The sequence below is a fragment of the Hemicordylus capensis genome, chromosome 5 (genome assembly GCF_027244095.1).
Source record: "Hemicordylus capensis ecotype Gifberg chromosome 5, rHemCap1.1.pri, whole genome shotgun sequence".
NCBI lineage: Eukaryota > Metazoa > Chordata > Lepidosauria > Squamata > Cordylidae > Hemicordylus > Hemicordylus capensis.
This window is the reverse complement of record NC_069661.1, coordinates 215,050,441-215,073,568: the sequence shown is the minus strand read 5'-3', so window position 1 is coordinate 215,073,568 and position 23,128 is coordinate 215,050,441. Positions and strand designations below refer to the sequence as shown.

The window sequence follows — 23,128 nt, the reverse complement described above, 5'->3', positions numbered from 1 at the left end:
TTTATTTGTGTCAGCTTCCCCATCTATATATATTTTTCTCTTAGGCGTACCTATCACTAATCCCATGTGTCGCAGCTCTCGCAAGAGTTCACAAGTGAGCTGCCGGCAGGGGAAGAGGAAAGCAGTGCGCTGGACAGGCTTGCAGGCAGGCGGTTGGGGAGAAGACGGCAGCGGACAGGCAGGGGAAACAACAACAGCGGGTGTGGGGAGAAAGCAGAGGGGGAGAAGAAGGCGGCACCAGGGGGAGACCTAGAGGCGCAGTTGCTCTGTGCTCGGCCCAGCTAGTTCAAAATAAGTGCTTTTACACCCCTAGTTTGAACAAGATTTTGCAGTCATACCAAACTCATTTAAAAATGAGTTCCCAACAAGGAATATTGAGATTTTCAGAGATTTTCTTTGTAACCAGGGTAGCAGGTTGTACCACCCACACTCTACATTTCTCTGTCAAAATGTAATGGAAGGGGTGGGTAAATCTTTGAATCAGCTGAGGTGGAAAGGAAGTCTCTCTAAGTATAAATGAATGAGGGGAAGATGTTTGTTACTTTGATTAGTAACTGAAAAGCAGGAATTTGTCAGTAACAAGAAACAGAACTGTGGTATAATTGACCCTTTTGTTAAAGTTCGCTGTGAAGAAGCTGAAATGTTCTTTATTTTTAGAACACATATTCTGAATATTTGGAATCTATTTTCAGTGTTCTGTTAACTATTTTTATGGATTTTTCTCCATAAATGCCCAGAATTAATCACTGTATCATGTCCCTTAGCTGTTATACAGGAAACAGTTAAAATAATTTACATGGGCTATCTCTGCGGATCTCTGCTTTTATATTATGGTTTATGAAAAATGCATCAAAATATATTTATTTAGTGAATAAATGAACATTAGGATGAGTAGCATTTTAGTGCTAGTACTAATTTCTTATCCAAATGATATTTGGAGTTCTTATTTACTGTGCTTCACTGCTATGAACCAAGTTGCTGAATTTGATGTTGTTCATTATTATAACAGTTATCTGAGAACAGACTGCCCTCTGTTCAAGAGAGGAAACTTTGCTCTGGAGTAACTGTCTCTGCTGCTACAGAGCACCAAGGTTTATGCCATGAACAAAACTAGTTAATTGAAAAAGTGTGTGTGCCTGTGTGGTTGACTGTAGAAGTAGGAAGAAGAAAAACTTAGATTGGATTCTAAAAGAGAATAATATAACTTGTGAAATTCTCTGAAGTAGTCAGTTGTTTAGCTTGCTAAAATATAATAATAATTATCCCCCAAGAAAATGCAGTTATAGGGCCTGAAATGCCATTTTCTCTCATTAGGGGCAGTGTTCCCCTAAGGCATGTGCATACGCTCACACATTTTTTGATGGCCGCTCACACTTAGTGAATTTTAGATCCCGCTCAGGTTGAATCTGGAAAGCCCTACTCTGTATGCACTTGCGCGCGCACTGCCTTGATATTACTGCCCAGAAGGAAACTCATTCTGCATATAGATGAGAACAATTAGAGAGAACACTGCGTAGGAGTTCACATTATTTCCCTTGGGCATTTATAATAATAATACATTGACTGATATTGCTTTTCATTTTTGCCATACTGCAAATATATCCATATGATGAAACTATTCACATGCCCTTTCTTTCAATAAACTTTGTATTTGTGTTTGCTGTTTTTCCAAAGATTGATGGGTCAACCTTGAGGACCATCTGCATGCAGCATGGTCCACTGCTGACATTCCATCTGAATCTGACCCAAGGCACCGCCCTTATCCGATACAACACCAAGCAGGAGGCAGCCAAGGCCCAGACTGCACTGCACATGTGAGTTATGCCAAAAGCCTTCTCCAATTACTCTCATCCTTATTTTGTCAGTAGATATATCAGTCATGTCTATTGTTTGGCCAGTACCCCAGCGATTTGACTTGTTTGTACTGAATTTCTTTATGAAGGCCTCCATCCCCAACCCTGCTTTTTTGCAGGGATTGAGTAAATTGATCATATTCTAACTGAATTTAGAACTACACTTCTAAAATTGGAACTTGAAGGAGGGGCATGGTTGGAACCCATTGGCAAGTTAGTAATCAGCTCACTTCTCATGAAACTTCATTGCCGCAGATAAGCATTAATTCTCAGTCTTTGAAGGAAGACTTCAAGAAAGGCTATAGTCAGTTCCTTGTGTTACTCATTCATTTGCCTGTCTTCTATCTTCTATGATATTTATTTTATGTTGATACTCTTGTTAAGAGTCATTGAGGGCATGGGCAGCTTCTAGGGTTGTCTTCATGCTCTTTGGATTTGCGGAGAGGTTTACTTCACACTCTTTGGATTTGTCTCTAGGATTAGACACATCCAAAGTGCCCAAGCAGTGTGTGGAGGATACTTTCCACTCATGCACAGGGAGATTTCTTATTCTAACCACACCCTGGATTCAGTATTTTTTGCTGCATTGAATGCATGCTGTTATAGAGGGGCTCCTGGCCTTCAGGAGTAGCTTTTTAAAGGATGTAAAGAGCTGTAGCAGGAAATGAAGGTGAGAAAGCCCTGCTCTACCAGTGTAACACTCCATGGTGGTTCTTTAGATTTAAGCTGAAGTTTTTAATTTGAGAATCATTTTACTGTGGCTAAAACAGATTGTGTCCGGTGTAGATCCAAAATCCCTTCCCCCGATACTCACTCGGAGTGTCTCTTGTGTTTGGGGGAAGCCCACATAGTCAAGATCTGTCTGCATTGCCAGAAATTCACAAAACAGGCTCACAAAAATAGGGCTTATCGCTTGAGTGCAGCCCTATGGGATCTGGCTCTCCAATCTTTGGAAGCCTTGTCTTTGAAACGCGTGGCGAAAATAGCTTCGTTGGTGGCATCAGATCGCCGGGCACCCACTGAGGTGGAGACTTGGAATGTAAGCTTGGTACCGGTATTGTCACCATGGTACTTCCTTTGACTGCAGTAGTTGAGCCTGTGGCGACGGAACGCTCTCCACGTAGTCCCATGGTCACGGTACTTTAGTCAGCTCCAACTTCGGGGACTCCAGTACCCAAAAAGAAAAAGAAGAAGTCTAAGGTGCGTCGTGAACTGCCAGTGGGGCAACATCTTCCCCCGATACCCAAGAAGAGGTCGGCCTCGTCCAATCTTCCTCCTGAGATTCCAACAACGAAGAAGGCTAAAGGGGATCGGGATTGTGCAGCACCAAGGTCAATGGTCACGGTTCGAGCGCGTTCTCCAGAGGAGGACTGTTTCAATTTAGTGCCCGCTAGGGTTCGTTCTAGCCAGGAGCATTAGGTTGCGTCTGAGGAGCAGAGATACGCGTTGTCGGACAGAGGGGCCTATTCCCCTGATCGTCATTCACCCATTCGGGAGCGCCTAGACTATGTTCCCGTTCGAGATCATGCCGATCGCAGGGGATCAGAAGAACGACCCGCCAATTATAGAAACTGGGACCGCCATGAGTCTGCCTACTCAGATTGGTACCAAGGAATGGAACACCAATCTCCTTTGGTTGCAGTAGAGCCAGGCTATAACGCTTGGCACCAGGATGTGAGCTCCTACAGTCGGTACCCTGGAGACTATCGAGCAGAGTACTCTGATTATGGCAGGCCTCAGTACGGCTCCTATCACGCAGAGGTCCCCTCGTATGGGCCCTATGGTTCGGTGAGAAGTTGGCATGGACCCCCATCACACTCTGAAGGGAGGCCACACTCCCACTCCCCACATCATTCCCCATGGGACCAATCAGACTCGAAGCCAGTCTCCCTTTTAGAAGACCTCAAGCTTTATTCAGCTTATGTTATTCGGCTCTGGGCGTCAATCTCGGTACCCAGCAGAAGGGAGAGCTGGATCCATTGTTCAGCTTGATTGACTCGGAGGCCAAGGTACTGGCTGCCCTACCTCTCAACTCAGCATTGCTTGGGGTTATGAAGGGTCACCGGCAGAAGCCAGCTACCCTCTCCCAACCTAACCGGTGCCTGGAACATTTCTACCAGGTGCAGGACGACACGGCATTCCTAAAGAACCATCCTGCACCCAACTCTATCGTGGTGGAAGTGTTGTTGCAGAGGACCAGCGGTCCTGGCCAGTCGGCGCCTAGTGACAAAGAGGGCTAGTAAATGGACTCCTTTGGGAGGAGACTTTACTCAGCTTCCACCCTCCACCTGCGTGTGGCTAACTATCAAGCCTACAACACACACTATAATCTCTTCCTGTGGAAGAAAGTAAACCCATTTCTTGACTGCCTGCCACAGTACGGGAGGGATCTTGCAAAGGCCTTCTTTCGAGAGGCTGTTCAAGTGGCCGAACAAGGGCTGTACTCCGCTAGACACTCAACAAAGTGCACCGCTAAAGTGATGGCTACATTCGTGGCCCTTCGACAGCATGCTTGGCTGCGGTCATCTGGCCTAAACTATGAGGCCCATGCCAGAGTGGAGGACTTGCCCTTTGAGTGTTCCAGTCTGTTGGCAGAGCAGACCGATGAAACTTTGCAAAAAGTGCAAAAGTTAAGAAGCACAGCTCGTTCGATGTCCCACACACCTTCAAACTCTAAGCCACAGAAGTTGGCCAAATGGGCGCCTTACCGGCCTCAGAGAGCACCAGCTCAACATGGTTCCCCTTTGGGGAATTCCTTTCGGAACAAGTCCCAGCCCTGATACAAGCAGGGCTCCCAGCCTAGCAAGCAGCATGCCCAGAAACAGCATCTGGGACCGTACTCGAAGAAGCAGTGACTCAGGGCATTTCTGGACATGCCTGGCTCCGTTTTTGGAGAACTGGGACAAGGTAACTGCAGACCAGTGGGTCCTTACAATAATGCGTCTGGGATATGCCCCGGAGTTTCTCGGTACGCCACACATGTCCGAGGTGGTGACTACTCCGTACACTCGGGAATTGGACCAGGAGGTCGCCAAGCTCCTGTCAAAGGCTGCAATCGAGGAAGTCACCAGTCTGGACAGCCTCGAGTTTTATTCCCGGTACTTTATTGAACTGAAGCCGGATGGCAGCAGGCAATCCGATCCTAGACCTCAGGGCCTTGAACAAACATCTCATGTACAGAAAGTTTTGTATGTTGTCTGTGCCCACTATTATGTCCTAGAAAGAGGCATGTGGATGGTCTCTCTAGACTTAAAAGACGCATATTATCACGTCTTGATTCGCTCGCAACATTGGCGCTTCCTGTGCTTTCAGATAAAAGGGGTGGCCTATCAGTTCAAGGCCCTACTGTTCGGCCTTAAAACAGCGCCAAGGGTATTTACAAAATGTCTGTCCCCAGTGGTGGCATTCCTACAAGAGAAGGGGTTGCAGGTGCTGCCTTCCTTAGACGATTGGCTTATCCTGGCAAGCACCAGACAGGGGGTCCTGAGGGCGCTGGATTTGGTCATAGATACCCTGCAGGGACTAGGGTTTCAAATGAACTTCAAAAGGTCACAGTTGGAACCAACCCGCAGGATACAGTTCATAGGGCTCATATTTGATACGACCCTAGAAAGAGTTTTCCTTCCAGAGGCTCTCATAAAGGTACTCAGGAGGTTGACCATGACCACCGTTGCAGGAGGCCTGCAATCCATGAGATCAGTGCAGCACCTGCTGAGCCACATGGCGGCCACCACTTATGTGTTGCCCTTAGCACGCCTCCGTATGTGCACCATACAGAGATGGTTTTTTGATGTGTTCAATCCCCTATGGGATCCAGGCCATCTAAAGTGTATACCCCCTCGCAAGGTACAAATGGCAGCAGGATGGTGGATCAAATTCAGCCATCTGGAGGTCGATGTTCCCTTCCAGTCTCCCAGTCCCCATTTGGTGGTCACTACAGATGCATCAGAGCTCGGTTGGGGAGCTCACCTGCGAGGGCTTTGCCTGAGCGGTCATTAGACCCCAGGGGAAAGGTCACATCACATCAATTACTTGGAGCTGTTGGCGATTTTCAACGCTCTTAAGGGGTTTCTGCTGGTGCTCAAGGGTCAGGCTGTGATGATACAGATGGACAATACGACGGCAAAGGCCTACGTCAATCGACAGGGTGGCACGTCTTCCAGGAGGCTCCTGTTTTTGGCTCTAGACCTCTGGCACTGGTGCGTGGTGTATACAGTGTTGCCCCATGCTGTTCACATACAAGGCTCCCTGAATGTTCAGGCGGACTCCCTGAGCAGGATGACAGTAGTTTTCCACAAGTGGGAATTGAACAGGAGAGTTCTCAGGGACATATTTGTCAAGTGGGGAGTCTCAACACTGGACCTTTTTGCTTCCCGGGACAATGCAAAATGTGCCAGGTACTGCACCAGGGGAGGGAAAGGTGAAAGGTCTCTAGAGGATGCCTTCGACCTGTCCTGGACGAGCCCTCTACTGTGTGTGTTCCTCCCTCTGCCCCTCTTACCGAGGGTCCTGCGCAAATTTATTTATTTATTATTTATTTGATTGATTTCTATACTGCCCTTCCAAAAATGGCTCAGGGCGGTTTACACAGAGAAATAATAAACAAATAAGATGGATCCCTGTCCCCAAAAGGCTAACAATCTAAAAAGAAACATAAGATAGACACCAGCAACAGTCACTGGAAGTACTGTGCTGGGGGTGGATAGGGCCAGTTACTCTCCCCCTGCTAAATAAAGAGAATCACTACATTAAAAGGTGCCTCTTTGCCAAGTTAGCAGGGGTAAATAGAAAGGGGATTGGGCCAGGGCAATCTTGATTGCCCTGTGGTGTCCCAGGAGGCCTTGGTTTCTGTTCCTGAGACGCTTGGCTGCGGACTGGATACGTCTACCGGTGCTGCCTCACCTACAGTCCCAAGCGGAGGGGAGAGTTCTCCATCTAGACCCTGGGCCCCTCCACCTGACAGCTTGGAGGGTTCTGCCAGCTTCCCCTTGAGGTTGAGGGAGGTTCTGGTGACCTCTTGTAAGCAGTCCACTTGGAAGGCGTATGGTCATAAATGGACTCGTTTCTGTTCGTTTGAGTCATTGCATGGGTTTGATGCCTGTAACCCGTCTGTGCAGAATATATGCAATTATCTGTTGGCTCTTAAGGAGTCAGGGTTGAAACTCTCCTCACTTAAAGTGTATTTGGCTGCTGTGGTGGCACGTTCCCCTACAAACCGGGCTTCATGGTTTAAGGAACCGGTGGTAAAAAGTTTTCTGAAGGGCCTATCACACATGTCCCTAAATGATCCTATAATGGCGGTAGCCTGGGATCTCTCTATGGTGTTGGCAGCCTTGCTGAGGCCACCCTTTGAGCCATTGGTGTCCATTGTTCCACGGCTCCTGACCTGGAAGGTTGCCTTTTTGGTGGCTGACCTCCGCCAGGAGCGAGTTGAGGGCACTGAGAGTTGACCAACCGTACCTTCAGTTTCACAAGGACAAAGTGGTTCTCAGGCCTGATATACAGTTTCTGCCCAAGGTGGTGTCCATGTTTCACCGTTCATCAGGTCTCACCTTACCAGTATTTTTTCCAAATCCTTCTTCGGATGTGGAAAGGATGTTGCACCGTCTGGACATCCGCAGAGCTTTGTCATTCTATGTCCAGAGGTCGGCAGAGTGGAGGAAGACTCCTTCCTTGTTTGTCCTTTATGATGTCCACGTAAGGGTCTCCAGGTGTCGGCCCAGTCCTTATCCGGTTGGATAGTTTCCACAGTTGAACTCTGTTATCAGTTAGCTCACGAACAGTTGCCTGCTACTGTTAAGGCACACTCAGTTCAGTCTGTAGCAACCTTTGTGGCCTTCGATTGGGCTGTCCTGTTGGACACTATCTGTCAGGCTGCTACTTGGGCTTCTCCCCATTTGTTTATTCAGTGTTATGCTGTTGATGTTAGAGCTCGAAATGATGCTGTATTTGGCAGGAGTGTCTTGCAGTCAATTTTCAGTTAATGTGATGGTTCTGTAATAAAGAAATTTTATGGCATATTACAGATATTTCTGTGTCTTTCCTCCTCGTTGGGTGCTAGCTTGTTATGCGCCCATATGTGTAAAAGACAGAGACCACGTTGAAGAACTACAGGTTTCTTAGTCCCAAATTGTGGATTGCATGCTCTTAAGTGTTTCACTTGCATGTTCACTTCCAAAATGAAGAGACTCCTGCAAAAAATATGCATAAATGCATAAGAAATGCTTGTTTTTCTTTTTCAATGGAAAAGACTAGCTTTTAGGACATGGTTAAATTCAATGTTGTATAGATGGTGAGACTATGTGAACACAACACACTAATTGATCAATGTGGGATTTTTTCCATGTAGTATACAAAATTGTGTATTATCTCTCATTGAATTTAACTTCTGTTTCTTTCTGTTCTACTCCTTTGGTTTTTTATAGGTGCGTTTTGGGAAACACTACCATCCTGGCTGAGTTTGCCACAGACGAGGAAGTCAGTCGCTTTCTGGCACAAGCTCAGCCTCCTACACCTGCAGCAACACCCAACGCACCTGCAGCAGGCTGGCAGTCTCTAGAGACAGGACAGAATCAGACAGATCCAGTTGGACCTGCTTTGAATATTTTTGGTGGGTCAACAGGGCTTGGACAGTGGAGCAGCGGTGGTGGCGGCAGCAGTGGGGGCGACCTTGCTGGTGCTTCATTGTGGGGCCCCCCAAATTATTCTTCAAGCTTGTGGGGGGTTCAAAGTGTAGAAGATCCCCACAGGATGGGAAGCCCTGCTCCCTTACTACCTGGAGACCTTCTAGGCGGAGGGTCGGATTCAATCTGAACTTAAAACTTTCAACTCTGACCTCGTGACCTTTTTTGGAACAGCAGCAGCACTAACTTGACCTTTTCTTTTTTTTCAACTTGCAATAAATACATTTTAAAAGGAAAAAAGAAAATGGAGAGAGAAAAAAGGTGGGTCATTGACAGGACTGTCTGAGCACATAGTTGCCTCCCTTATAACTTCAGTTTTTTCGTTTGGAATATAAATCCAAAAAGAGAACATATCACTCTTGAAATACTTGAATCATGAACGCCAACTTAGAAAGACAATGTGAAGCAAGTACACATACCATTTAAATCTAAACACAAAAATTTAAAAAAATTAGTTTCTAGTTTTTCACTTTTTCATGTTATACGGAAGTTGTTGCTAAGAAACATATATACTGAAAAATAGCTTTTTAACTTTGTTTGCACTGGGTGTGTTTCCGTCCTTAGGTCTACCATGTTGGGATGGGTCAGGGTTCAAAAGAATTGGGGGTGGGGTGGGAGGGGAAGACTTGACGGAGCCTCACTTTAAAAAACAAAAAAAGGAAAAAAAAACACTTTGTGATTGGCTGGTTGATATATACCAGTATGTTCTGGCACATGTAGCTGCCCATGTGTGTTTGTTTTTGTGTGAGTGCGTGTGTGTGCATGATTGTGTGTGTGTAAGCATTTCTGTCTTGGAAAGCTGCATTGCTGTTGGTCAGCAACCTATCTGACTAGACTCATAAACTGAATTATGATGGTGCCTGTGACCGATGCAAATCAAATTGACCTGTGTTAAAATGTCAGCTGGTGGGATTTTTATTTTAGCAGGGCATTCAGTGCAGTACAGATCTTGTTCTGACCCTGTCATAGAGCAAAACACTGCCATATCCTAAGGATTTGGTGAGAGGGGTGCCAGTGTGGGAGTCTGGGGCAGGGGGAGATTCTGTTTTGCCTAGAAGTGTATTTGTGTCTCTAATGAGACTTTTGAGTGAACCCAAGCTTATTTTTTATGACAAGGCTTTTCTCCTTCCAAGTACACCAGAGGGAAAAGGGCATCACATTTCTTTGTGACAAAGACCTATGTAATGGTTGAGGCTTCTGCAATCCTTAAGAATCTAATTCTGTATCTGTTCCTCAAGTCTGTATCTGAAAATCCTTATCTATTCATGGAAAATCCACCAAAAATTCAGGCCTAACTGTATTTTCTTAAGTGATTTGCTGTTTGTGACAAAACTAAAATGTCAGTAGTTTGCTGGCCTATCTTGTATTGTGAAAGCACATGCAGCAACATTTGTTCTCTTTTCTCCATGGTGAGCGTTACCTGTGCCAGGCCTAGGTGTATTACAGCACCAGACCATCACTGACAGAAACGTTTACTTACGAATGTTCTTAAACCAGTGTGTACTTTGAGCATTTTTTTCTCTGTGTATTTTCCTGTGTATGTCTTGCTTAGGTTTTGCTTAGGCAGGCATATAACTAGCAAAGACTTCTTTTGTTTATAAAGTATTGCACCTTTATTATTTTTACTTTTCCCTGTACTGTTGCTTTTTAATGTTGGTATTTAATGAAAGGTTGTGTGTTTTTTGTTTGTTTTTAAACATCAGTGTAGTAGTACTATGGGCAGGATAGGGGAGACCTATAATTAATTCAGAAGATAGCCAGTTTGTGTGCTGGGATCAGAATTGCTTCTTGTGAAGAAAGCTGTAGCAAACATTGCCTTTACAGTAAGCAGTTTGTGGGGTGGGAAAGGAAGAGAAGAACAAGAAGGGAGATGCAAGCATCCTTCTTTGAAGTGTTAGAAAGTAGCTCTGGCTTTTCACTAGCTCTACATTATACTGAGTTTAAAAGTGCTGCAATATTCTGTACCAGCAAATATCTACCATATTCCAGCACTCAGAAGTAGCAGATCATATTGTACAGGATCACAACTCTCCCATTCAACAGTTTCGCTGACAAATACAGTGATGTCTGGTTTTGATCGCAAAATTTCTTATTTGCATGTCGAAAGAGGATAAGGGTTTGTGAATTCTGTACATGAACCCAGTGTCACAAAGAAGACTTAAATAATGGAATTGCTACATTTACATCTGCCTGTTGTTTTGCTTTGTACCAAGTTGGGTGGTAAATGTAGGCAGATGCTTCAGAAACTGCAGCATATTTTGTGAGCCTTTAAAGTGTTTTCGCTTATTTCTCCCTATTACTCTTATCTCAGATTTGCAGCAAAATGGTTTTTCCCCCATTCCTGCCAGTTAGGTTTCCCTTACAGCCCCTATATATGCCTGCTCCTAATACAGTTGTATTTGTCTCGGGGGCCTCAGTGTTGAAAACATGCAGGATAAACTATTAACAAAAACCCTGAGCTGGGAGAACATCAACATGCAGCACCTCATGGCCTGGATAAGCAGCTATGTGTTCCAATATGTGAATTGACACACAAGCTGGTTCACTACTGTGTTACCACTCTCTCCCAACCTGCCCCATGGTCCCTTTGCCTGCACTTTGGATTTGTTAGTTCATTGCGATACTACGGTGAAAGCCGGGTGCTAGAGCCCCTCTTGTTTACAAGACATAATGAGGGATTTGAAATATTTAAAAAATGAAAAGCTAAAATGTTCTTCCATCACAAGCTTAAAGGGAAAAAAAATTAAAACTTACAAAAAAAAGACCAAAAAGTGTGTGTGTGTGTGTGTGTGTGCGCATATAAATATAAATATATATATAGATAGATATATATATAAAAGATGAAGACTAACTCTGGGAGCATTTAACAGTGTTTTTGTGTTTTAACATTTATTTTCCTGCTTTAAATTTGCAAGCATTCTCAGGAATTCTAGGGTAGGAAGCCAGTTATTGAAGATGGTTTATTTAACCTTACCTTATCCTAGATAGATGGCTGTTTCTTTCTTAAATTTTTACAAGTTCCTGAATCTTAAAAAAGTTTTAAATTTTTTTTTCTTTACAAAAAGCAAAAAAAATTGAAAAACAAAGCCTAACAAACACAAACTCCAATTGATGTCAGAAGTGGGGATCAATTTTTTTAAAAATACAAATTGATTGCAAAAGAACTCTCAATAGCAGCAAGAAAAATAAATTATATTCTTTAAAAGTCCAAGTCGTGAGAAGATTTATACTTGTAGAGCTTAGTCTCCAATGGGAGTGTATGCACAGTTGTATGGGGGAGAGGATTGTGTGTGAATGAAGCTATAATTGCCTAGTTATTTCACAGTGAAAAAACATGAAATCTTCCTCCAAGCACCTTTTTAAACATATATAAAAATGCAGTTTGGTTTGACTGAGGAAGTTAGCCACAGTTAGGAGGAGGAGCTGGGAATACAGGCTGGTACTTCTTGAAACTGCTTTTAAATTCGAAAGAGTGCTTCAGAAAAGCTGTATCTATATTGTGTACCAGTAATGGAGCAGTTTTAACTTTCATTCATTTTAAAAACTGTAAATGAGAATGATTATGGAGGAATTCAGTGAGGTGTACATTAGAGAAAAACCTTGGCTGCCACTTGGTTGACTTTAATCATCATTTTGAAGGCTTTGATGTTTGCTTCTTCTTTTTTTTCCCCTTCCCCATTTCTAAGCCAGAGATCTTTACATAGAGGTTTTGCAATGTTGGGGGAGGTAAGATAGTTAACAGTGCCAGCTATCGGGATGCCCATCCTTAAGAACCAATACACTGAAGCTCTGTTCTGGGATGGATAGCTCCTAGCTCCCAGCACAATATGAGAGAGAGGGTGACTTAATCTGCTTCAAGTTTTTTTAGATAGAATGGAATCACAAACCACTTTAGTGCCTTTGTAATACACCCATGCACCCTGCAAAAGGTGAGAGGACACATGCAGTCCAGTCACTCCCATGAAATGAATGAACCCATTTTTCTAAATTAAAATAGTTACTCTGAGCATGCTGAAAAGAAGCCTCAAAGGCCTGTCGTGCTAAGAGTTACAAATGATGTAAACGTCTTTCTTGGAAATCTGAAGTGCAACTTCATGCATTACTATTTTTTTGTTTTGAGATAAGCTCTACATTAGAAAATCTTGGTTTACTAGAATGCATGGAGTGTGATGCTAGAGTGTTGTTTTTTCCAGTGCAGTTACTTGGTTGGTGTGCTAATAGCACCAAAACAAACTCATACTGCACTTCATGCATTGCTGAACTCATGCTGTCTTACACTAATGCTGTCTCAATGTTGGGAAGATTAAGTATAGTGTGAAGTAGTGCTTGGTGTTCTGTGATAACAGCTGCCCTCTATACCTGTATGATGCATTGTTTCCCTCTAGTGCAAATTGAAAAAGATGCACCAATTGATGGTTAGTGTGATAGGCCACTTAGGGATTCCTTTCTGGGTTTTTTTTCTTTTTGAAAGAAAACTATCTTAATGCTTTGTCAGAGGCTTTGGTGTATTAGCTGACAGACTCCCAGAAACCAGCTTTTTATTAAAATAATAATAATAATAATAATAATAATAATAACCTAAACCTGTTACTTGACAAGACTCTTGACTGACAACTGCTGAAGAAGTTATTACAGTAAATGCTTTACTGTGTCATATTTAAAGCATCCCTTACCTCTCAACATTTCAACCTATGCAGACTGAAGTTGCGTCGTAATTTTTTTTTAAGTCAGCTAAAATATCAAAATAAAACTTAGCAACCTTCCATCCATGTCTGAAATGTCTCTTTTTGGACCACACTGGTAATACATGTTTCCAAACGCATGTTCCTGTTTTGAATCTGATTTGCTCTCTCTGCCAGTGAGAGATATTTTTGAGAAAGATACATAAGCACCAAACTTTAATTGAGAACATTTTTTCTAGAGGAAAGACTGGCTTGTCTTGACTCAAATGAGAAGTAGAAATATGCATTAAGGCAAGCAAGGTTTTGCAGCAAGTAGTTAAATGTGAGTTTTGCTACTTTCAAGAAGGAATAAGAAATCACAATAGGCAGAGAAAAAATTTTCAGTAGTTAATGGTGTCAATGATGTTACCATTATTTTTTTATGTGTAGACATCTTAGAATTTTTTGGTATATCCTCTGCAGCTTGAAGCCACGTGTCAAATTATTTCTGTTCTCAAAATAACAAGCTTTGCAATCCTCCAAGAAAGAGAAACACCTCATATCGATTTATCTTTCTTCCTTTTAGCCATATGTTGTAAATGTATATATCTAGGTTAAAATTCAAACTTTAGTTTGTTACCTCTTCTGGTTCTTTGCTTTGCTTTGTTTAAAATATGGCTTATGTTGCCGGCTTCAGAATATTGTTTGGATAAGTGTCGTGTTTCCTCTTGTTCTAACAGCTTTTATATAACAATACTATGACATTTCCAGAAAGCTGCTTAATATAAAATGCTGATATACTCGGGAAGACTTGCAATCTTTCTCTACATACCTATAAAAATTTGATGCCATGACTTTTTCTTAGTCCTTGGTTCCTTTTGTCAAGGAAGAAGAGTATGTCTCTCCTGCCACATGACCTAAAACATAACTTCACCTTGGCTGCAGTATACATGTCAGAAGATTAGAAGCCAGTTTTCCTTTACAATTAATTGGGACACTTTCCCTCCTTGAAACTCACCTTTTGGGGTGTGTGTGTGTGTGAGAGAGAGAGAGGGGGGGGGGGGTTGGGTTGGTTGGTTGGTTGGTTGGTGAATGTAAATAGACCTTTCTGGTTTAACACACATCTTTAATGCTAGCTGTCCTCTACTGCTTTGACGAATCTTGCAGTTTCTTTAGACTGAACTTCCTTTTCATGTTAAGATCACTTACAATACCAGTGTATAAAATAGAAGTGTATTGTTTCAGGAAGAGCGCACATGTATGTTAATATGGGCTGTTCTTTCAGAGTACACAGTTGAGTAGTGAAGATCATCCCCACTTAAATGTATTTGAAAGAAAAATCTACAATTGGTATACACTTGTGCCCTTCATAACTGTAGCAATATGTTTGTATTTTGTTCTTGGGTATTGGAATTTAATTGAAAATAGGAAGCAGCTCTTCAAAAATGAAAAAAAATGCTCTTTATATACAACCCTAATTAATCATACACAGCTTTGATTTAAACTTGGTCTATGGCATCAGATACAGCTTTGCTTGTTTATGTGAGTAAACATAGGGTGTATATAAAAAGGGGGCTTGCAGGCTCACTCATATAAATCATAGCTGGAGAGATACAGTGCCACCTGTACAACCAAAAAAACACCTACATCTATGAAAACATCAGATTCAGTGTAAACTGAGGATTAATTCAAGATTCTCCAATGCTCTGAAGTACTCCCTTTTTTAGTTACGGCCGATTGAGATAAAAGCTTTTGTTCTCCCCTGAGAAGATTCCACTTAGCTGGGATACATTGTTCCTTTACTATAAATACGCAACAGAAAAAAACACTCTACAGATAATATAAATGTTATCCAAAATGTAGTTAAAATTTTGTATGCTGAAACTAATACATGCTCTCAGGAGCATGCATTGAGTTGATATATTAAAGGCACATGTAAAGACTATTGTTTTGGTTTCCCTAGTTTTCTAAAAGCATAGTCATTGATACAACCTCCATTGATTAGCCTCTGTGTTTTTAATATAGGGAGCGATATGCAGTTGTATGACTTGATAGGTATGTAAAACCTGCTGTGAAGCTGAACCTGCTGTGCACAAGGGTTAGGCAACAAAGACCTCATACTGTTGTGTAATAATCTCTACTCCAGGGACATTTTATAGAATTTCCTACTGTAGCAGTCAATCTCAAAAGTTTAAATCTTCTGTGATAAGTTTTGAAAAAATACAATACCTTCTGAATCTGATCTTTATAATTTTAGTCATACAGTTGTTAATTATGAACATGTGAGGTTCTTAGACTCTGTAAGTGATATTTAGGCTAAGAAGAATGAGGGAAACATGATGAAAATAAGTCCTCTTATCCTGCTTCAGAACATTGTTAAAACATCTGTATGCAGTAGTCAAAGGCATTATGTCCCCTTCTGTGCCACAAAAGAGGACAACTTCTAACAGGTCTTGAGACTGACAGCCCCCATACCCTTAAAATGCTTAGCTGCTGTCAGACCAATATAGGTGCCTTTTAAATGTTCTCCCAGCCATAGGGTGTGTCAGTTCCAAAGGAAAGATCCATGGAATTAGCTCTGCTCACATGATTAGATCATTTAGACACAGTCCCCAACCATGTGGGATCCTCTCACAGATTAAAATACCTCCCACATGGCTGGGAGAACACTTAATAGGCACCACAGACCAACCAAAATTGATATGCAATGTTATCAATATACCTACTCCTTGTTTCTGTAGTATAGCATATATTGCAAATCTCTCAAAGAAATGGGCCACAGAAGGACAAAAAGAATCAACCTCAACTAAGAGCCAGTTTCCTTTTCATATAGTTGGTGGTCATGACACCTAGTTAGAGCCTTGTAGGATGTTTTTGTAACTTAGCCATATAATGGGAATGTGTTTTTACTTGACCCTGACAGCCAATTTAACACAAATAACCTCCAGGTTATTGAAGGCAAAGCTTTGTGCCAGGAAGCCTGCATGGGTATGATTGGCTGTGTGTGGAACTGAAGAAATTAGGGATTTGGGGGAATTTCCCATGGATAAACAACACAGATGGGCAGTGTTGAGCAAGAAGTGTTTTTTTTAAGCGCTTAGTGCCTCATCTTAGTGTACCAATCAATGCATTCAAATAACTAAATTCCTCATTTTTTACTATGTTTTAACCAGGAAAAATAAATGCAACCTTTAACTATTAGTCATCCTTATGGAGATTGTTTAGCTTGCTGAATATTTTGTGTGTGAGTGTGTGTGTGGCATGGTTGTGACTATCAAGTGCTTTTCTTCTCCTCCCTTATCCCAGCCAGATTGGCTCACCACCACCACCCCTTTTATATAAAATGTTGAGTGCTTTGCAGTTTGGGTGGGGGGGGCAGGGGCATAAAGGAAATAAAAGGGAGCCAAGGTAGAGCAGCCTTACTTTTAGGGAGTAGCCTTACAACAGAGCTTTATAGTGAGGGTGTGCTGTATTCCAAATTTTGCAAGCCAAAAATGGGGAAAAAATTCATTTATGCAAAAGAGGTATTAACTTCTTAAAGAAATATGTACCTTCCGAAGGTAGAGTAGGGTCTCACGAAGTGATACATTGTGATGCTTCTTGCTGGGTCAGTAGGTATGGGGTTTGGGATATAAGCGCTTAACATTCCCTTGTGGGTTTTTTTGTTTTGATTTGATTTTTTAGTTTTAAACAAGCAGTAAGTTAAAAGTGGTATCTCTGAATGTGCCTTTGTGAGTATGTGACTGTCGGTTCAAGGAGACTACTTGGGCTGGGCAGGGGGAGATGATGGTCAGTTTATTCTCTCTAAAGGTCAAATGCAAAGATTCCAGCCTGCTGGTACCTTTTGACAGTGTCTTTTGGGGCTGGTCTCTAAGCTGCACAATATGCAGTTGTGTGTGGCAGATGCATCCAGGTGTGGATGGGTTGTAATTCACATAAGTTGACATTATTTAGGCTAGCTCTCAGTTACTGGTTGAATTTGTATCTGTATTATGTATCTATTATGTTTGTGTATGTGGCTTGCTTTAACCATTTTTTTGAAAGCACTGGAAAACTGAAACGCAGTGATGTTTGAGACACATTTATGCATGTAGAGAAGAAGGTATTTTGTAGCTTCTGCCATTTGTGGGTGTAGGCACACCTTTGCCCTCTCTGTCAGTGTCCTGATGATAGACAGAAACAAATTCTACCCTAGAACTTCTAGCACACTTAATGTTGCCATTTAAATGAACAGGGTATTACACAAGAAAATAAGATGTTTTTGAAATGGTGAGGAAGAAGTGTTTTTTTTTAAAAGATAAATCTAATGTAATTCTTTGTTTCTTTGAAGCTGTTTGTAGCTAAACATGGGAATCTGCAGTGTTTCCTTTCGTTTGTTCTTTTGTATGTATTCCACCTCTTCTTCTCCCCACCTCAAATCCAAGGTGTACAAAATCAAGAGCTGCTGTAGCATCTCTCAGCTCCCTTCCCAAATGAAAGCTCCAGCAGACTCTCTTCATCTCCATTCAGGAAGACAAAGAGAGGAGAGATGCTGCAGCTTTCTTTGCTTCGCTCTCATTCCTCTCTAATGGCCTTGAAATGTATTATTATGCAAATGTGAATTTTGATACTGAACTTTAAGAAGAGGTTGTTTCTTTTTCAAACAAAAAAAGGTCCCATATGTGGTCAGCATTGCTTCTTTATCTTGTAAGTGAATTGTAAACTATGCATTCAGCAAGGGATGGTTTGGGGGAGGAAGAAAGAGCCCTGCTAATCTGTTTCTGTGTCCTTTGAATTCCCATATTGATATAGGAGGAAAGAGGTTGGTGTCATTGGAGGACTCTTTACAACCTGTCTCTTCAGAAGTTGACATCTTTAACTACTAGGCAAATTGAGGGGGAGGCATAAATATAGACTAGCTTCAAAATTAAAGTCAAATCTACCTGTTCTGCAGGACTATGCATTCTTGCTATGCAGTGTTAGATCAAGGTCAGCAGCATGACACACAACATCCTAGTTTCCCCAAGGAGAGAATTTACCACCACAATGTCCTTCATCATCTTTGCAACCTCAGGAAATGGCACCTCGGGCACTGTCTAGTGTTTTATTCGGCTTGCTCTCCATTACAACTGCCCATGTTCCTCAGGAGAGTTGAAATGTGGCTTTTCCCATCTTGCTTTTCTAAACCTTTTGTCCTAAAATTTTCTACCAGTTTCCATAACAGATGCAACTCAAATAACAAGACCAACCAGGAATTGCTGTGGAATATATACTGTAGTGGCATTAATTCCTTCTCCTCTAATACTATTCAAAACTGGTCAAGGAAAACTTAGACATGCTAGTGACCATCTGTGACTTGCCTGGGTTAATGCTACCGCTAATGAAATGGAGGTGGGTGATAGCAGTAACAAGGGGAAATTGATATGGAAGGCAGTCTGTGTCTTTATGTGTTTTAAAGGCCTTCTAGATTCAACTGTCCTTACTGGCGGGAAGCTGCTGTGAAAGGCAAAACATTTCATGTTCTTACCTCCAGAATGTAAAGTCTGCTTCCTGTGTTCATGGAGGTGTGTTGCCTTGACTGTCTCCCTTGGGTGTTGTGAATGATGGTATCTGCCTTGGTTCCCCTTGGCATTATCTTGGATGCATTGTCATATTCAAGATGTTCTCCTAATTGTAATTCAGTGTTTTTCATACAGCAATTTTTTGTTGGTGTTCACAGTACTGTAATGAATAATAGACTTGATCACTCGTTCTCACATGCATACTTGCCTTGCAGATGTGACTTTATAAGAATTCTGCTCTGGTAGATTGCCTTTTTTAAGAAACAAAAAAGGTTTCAACTCCTTGTCATAAAATACCTCGTGGTACATATTTACCTTTAATATAACCAGCCTTTAGAAATTTTATATTCTGTTTCATCCTCAGTGAGATTTTATTCTACCTTAACTTTCCCTGTAAAGAGCAGCTTGGGTTAGTGGTTTAAAGATTGGATTGTCAGCTGAAACTCTTTGAGTTCTAACCCTGACCTTTACTCTTCCCTCTTTTTGCCTTAGGCAAGAGTAATTTCACTTCTGCCTCAGTTTCTGCATCTGTAAAACTGAGATAATAATACTTATTACCTCACAGGGGTTTTGTGAGGACTGATTAAATGTTTTTGTAAAGTGCTTCAAAGAAAAGTACTTTTTATAAGTATTATTATATGGAGGCATAATTAGCAGGATCCCTCCCCTCTCGTGTTATTCTAGAGGAAGCCCTGCAAATTTCTGCTTTTTAACCATCAGAACGTCATACTCTGAACTACTTTTGACATTTAGAAAGGAGTTTGTTTCATGTTGCTTTATCATCTCCTTCCGTTCTATGTCAGTCTTCCTCTTTTGACTACATACAAATAGCGTACAGAAATGCCAATCTTTAACAGGTACATTTTAAAGAAAGTACACCTCTTCTTCAATTGAAATGTCTTAAGCGACTTCCCATCTCTTACACCAGATCTCTAAATGGGATGCAGCATGTCCCCACCACCCTGGCCCACCTTTAGTTAGATGTTAGTTTTTTATCTGGATTCATCCTACCGTGGAAGATGCATCTCTCTTTGCCATTGAGAAAGAAGGAAAGATCACTGTGCAGTTTTTTATTGCTATAAAATGACAAGATTATCCAGTAGTCTGCTTCAAGATGTGGGTGCTATCCCAGCTTCCTTCCCTGTTTAAGGGTGTTAAACATGCTGCCTCATTCCCAATATACACAAGCCATTGTATGCCAATAGAGCATGGAAGCATTGCAGTGTATATTAATAGATGCTGCTTGTGAATATGCCTTACAGCCTTTCCAATATTTTTGTGGAGAGAGCAAAAGAGATTTGGGGGAAATTCCACAGTTGTCAGGGAACCTTTGCTACTTTCTCCCTTTCCTGCTCATGATGTGGTCACCACTTCTTCATTCTTGGATGTGCATCTCAGGGATGTGCATGTTGAGCCCAGGATTTGGATTTGGATCTTGGAAAACATAAGGTTTTGTTCCATTCTTTATTTAACGTCTCCATCTTGGACACTCCCCTGGTATTTCCATCTTTTGCTCTCCAAAGAGCAGCCCTATTGCTTCTGATCCCTGCACAACTGTTAGATGATTAGTAATTTTTGAGAGAGCAAATTCACCATGATGCATATGTATATTTAGGAGCTGTGCATAAGTATGCTTATCCTAGATTCTGCCTTTCACTTAGGGGCGGGGAGGGGCGGGACCTGAAGTGCAAACCCCTAACATTAACATATATTTGACAGCTTTGCTTTGCTAATAATTCTGCACTGCTTCCCTTGGAAAAAGATGTAAAATTTTAAAGTTTAAAAAGTATAGGGTGAGAAACAAGGAAAGCAGTAGCGTGAAGAGTCTAGAACTACTTTAGCTTCCTCTATCTAGATAGAGACTTGAAATGCTGCTTTAATTTCAGAGCTCCTAAGGGGCTATGTTTACAAAGAACTGATCAGGCAACTGACCAATGGTTGTTATCCATCTTAAGTGAATTAAGTGAATTTTGCTTCATTTCTGATAAGCAAGCCATGTAGTAGAAAATGTCTTAAGGGGGAATTGAAGGTGAACTCCAACTAGCCTTATTTGTGAAGCAAATAATCCTTTATGTCTAAAATATCTAGATTAGAAAGGGCAGTTTTTCTACTTTGCACATAAATAGGTAATACGAAGGTATAGCTGAAATGCTATTGCCTGAAACACTGTCCCTTCACCGAGCAGGCATAATAGTGGATACATGTATTGAGACTCTTTGCGAAGATACCTATAAGTATTTTTCCTTATACTTGAAATAATTTCCCCTTCTCCATTTATCTGTTGGGCATCCAAAAATACAGTGCAAGACAATGGGAAATAGGAAAAGGCACAATGTTATTTTTCATACTAAAGCTTAATCTTAATTTCTTCCCATATCCCCTTTGTTTACTTTCTATCCTAGGGATTCAGATGGACACAGAAACTCAGCACTTGATGTGCTCTTGCATGGCATGTTGCCCTCCCCTTCTCTCTCTCTTCTCTATTTTTATTTTAGTATAGTGGTACTTAAAATCACTGGTTCACTTAAAAAGACAATAAAATGTTTAAACTCTACTAATGTACAAATAAGCTGAAATGTTGCATTTAAGTGTATTTTGCCATAGCAGGTACTGTATTTCTCATGCTGGATTTCAAACAAACAAAAGGGTGATGTTTTATTGGAGTGTGACAAGTTAAGAGTAATAAGGAATTAAGTCGTCGTCATTTCATTGCAATTGAGAGATGGTGTAATACATGTTACGTTTTCTGAAGGGTTTTTTTTTCTTTTTTTGCTTTTAAACGGCTTTTGTTTTTATTTTGTTTTGTTTTTTAAAGATATGATTGTATTATGTGCAACTCAGTTGCTTACATTATAACTACAAAATATTTTTGGGTTCCTGGAAAAAGAAAGACTAATAAATGTGTTTGGCTGCTAAGCATTTAATCTTGTGACTCCCTGTCCATTTATTTTGTTTGTTTTTATCTACACAGTGTTGTCTTACTGGGAGGTAATTCTTCAGGGCTGTGCACTACCACTGCAGTAGTTCATCTTACTATCGCCCATCTTGCAGCAAGTCCTGTTGATAATCCTAAATAGTTCCGTATACAATAATTTATTTATTTATTATTTTTACATTTATATCCCGCTCTTCCTCCAAGGAGCCCAGAGCGGTGTACTACATACTTGAGTTTCTCTTTCACAACAACCCTGTGAAGTAGGTTAGGCTGAGAAAGAAGTGACTGGCCCAGAGTCACCCAGCTAGTTTCATGGCTGAATGGGGATTTGAACTCGGGTCTCCCCAGTCCTTGTCCAGCACTCTAGCCACTACACCACGCTGGCTCTTATAATAATAAGTGAAATATACAACACAGTGTATTTCTTCTGTACTGTTCAGACTGTGCCCTCAAAATGATGTTCTGGAGAGAAACAGATGAGTCCTATCAGTAAGAATACTATCTAAAGACATGGGTCCACTAATTTCTGAGGCACAAATGTGTATTATTACCCATGCATGAAAATGATCAGAAAAATCAGAAATGTGGCTTCTTCTTTTTTAAGAGAGAGGAGTGCAGTTGTCTCTGGGCCTTGGACATCTAAGGGTCTGTGGAGAACTGCTATTTGAGGTGCCATCCCCATCACACCCTGAAATCCTTCATGCTGCATTTCCCCCCTGTGAAATATTGTATTTCATCAAAGTAGCTAATATTTGTGGTTTATTCTGGGCTGGGTAAATTGTGGATTTCACTATTGTGCCTGTGAAATCATTTATCTGGACTCGGCAACAATTTCACAGCTAACTGCTTCAAGCAGCAACATTTTCTAAGCAAAAATTAAAGGGAGTCTGCCATTCTAAGTAGAAGCGCTTATGTATAGGAAATTTGTTGCTATTTCTTCTAGGACAGCAAACGACAAAACAAATAAAACATGACCTGTGCTGGTCTACATAGCTGAAGCCTTCATATTAGTGATAGTGATTTAGTGATTTGACTAAAATATTAATCAAAGCTTCCTTTGTATTATTATTAAAGTGGCGGGAGGTAGACTATTTTACGTTTGACATCTATTTGTTTGTGGCCCTAAATTTCTTCCAGTGCATTCGTCTCTCTCCCTACTGTGCTGGCTCCAATCACTGTGTAGTTCTTGCACATTACTACCTCTCTGCGTCTAAGAAGATGCTGCTACATTGTTGCTTGCCTTGGTCAATGAGTTTGTAAACTCTGCTGCTGGCTGGTAGTACATCTCCCACTGTATCCATAGTAGCTATTTCAATAGACACGATCAGAGACCTTGAGCAATGTCATCGTGTTTTCTTCCTACATTCATGGTAGAACCTGGTTATTCCTGTATTAAATATCAATCCAGGGCTTGGAATAGGGTTGGGTTTTCCTGCACACTAAGGACTCCAGACAG

The 23,128-nt window shown here is 41.5% G+C and overlaps 1 protein-coding gene and 1 long non-coding RNA gene across 12 annotated transcripts in view; one reads left to right on the top strand and one right to left on the bottom strand.

Moving 5' to 3' along the window:
- TNRC6B (trinucleotide repeat containing adaptor 6B) overlaps window positions 1–21,661 on the top strand; it is a 220,677-nt gene extending 199,016 nt beyond the window's left edge. For 7 of the 8 annotated variants that reach the window (XM_053256273.1, XM_053256276.1, XM_053256272.1 and 4 more), the window contains 2 exons: window positions 1,675–1,814; window positions 8,279–21,661. In XM_053256273.1, coding sequence (XP_053112248.1) covers window positions 1,675–1,814; window positions 8,279–8,666 — 528 coding nt within the window. In that variant the 3' untranslated portion in view covers window positions 8,667–21,661. Of the gene's footprint in view, window positions 1–1,674; window positions 1,819–8,278 lie in introns of those variants that run through there. The other variant, XM_053256279.1, reaches the window with a different exon arrangement.
- LOC128327478 (uncharacterized) overlaps window positions 1–23,128 on the bottom strand; it is a 94,768-nt gene that overhangs the window by 61,616 nt on the left and 10,024 nt on the right. Inside the window, exon 3 of one of the 4 annotated variants that reach the window (XR_008308625.1) lies at window positions 18,765–18,897. The exons of the other annotated variants lie outside the window; for them this stretch is intronic. This is a non-coding gene — a long non-coding RNA (uncharacterized LOC128327478). Of the gene's footprint in view, window positions 1–18,764; window positions 18,898–23,128 lie in introns of those variants that run through there. 4 annotated transcript variants of the gene reach the window in all.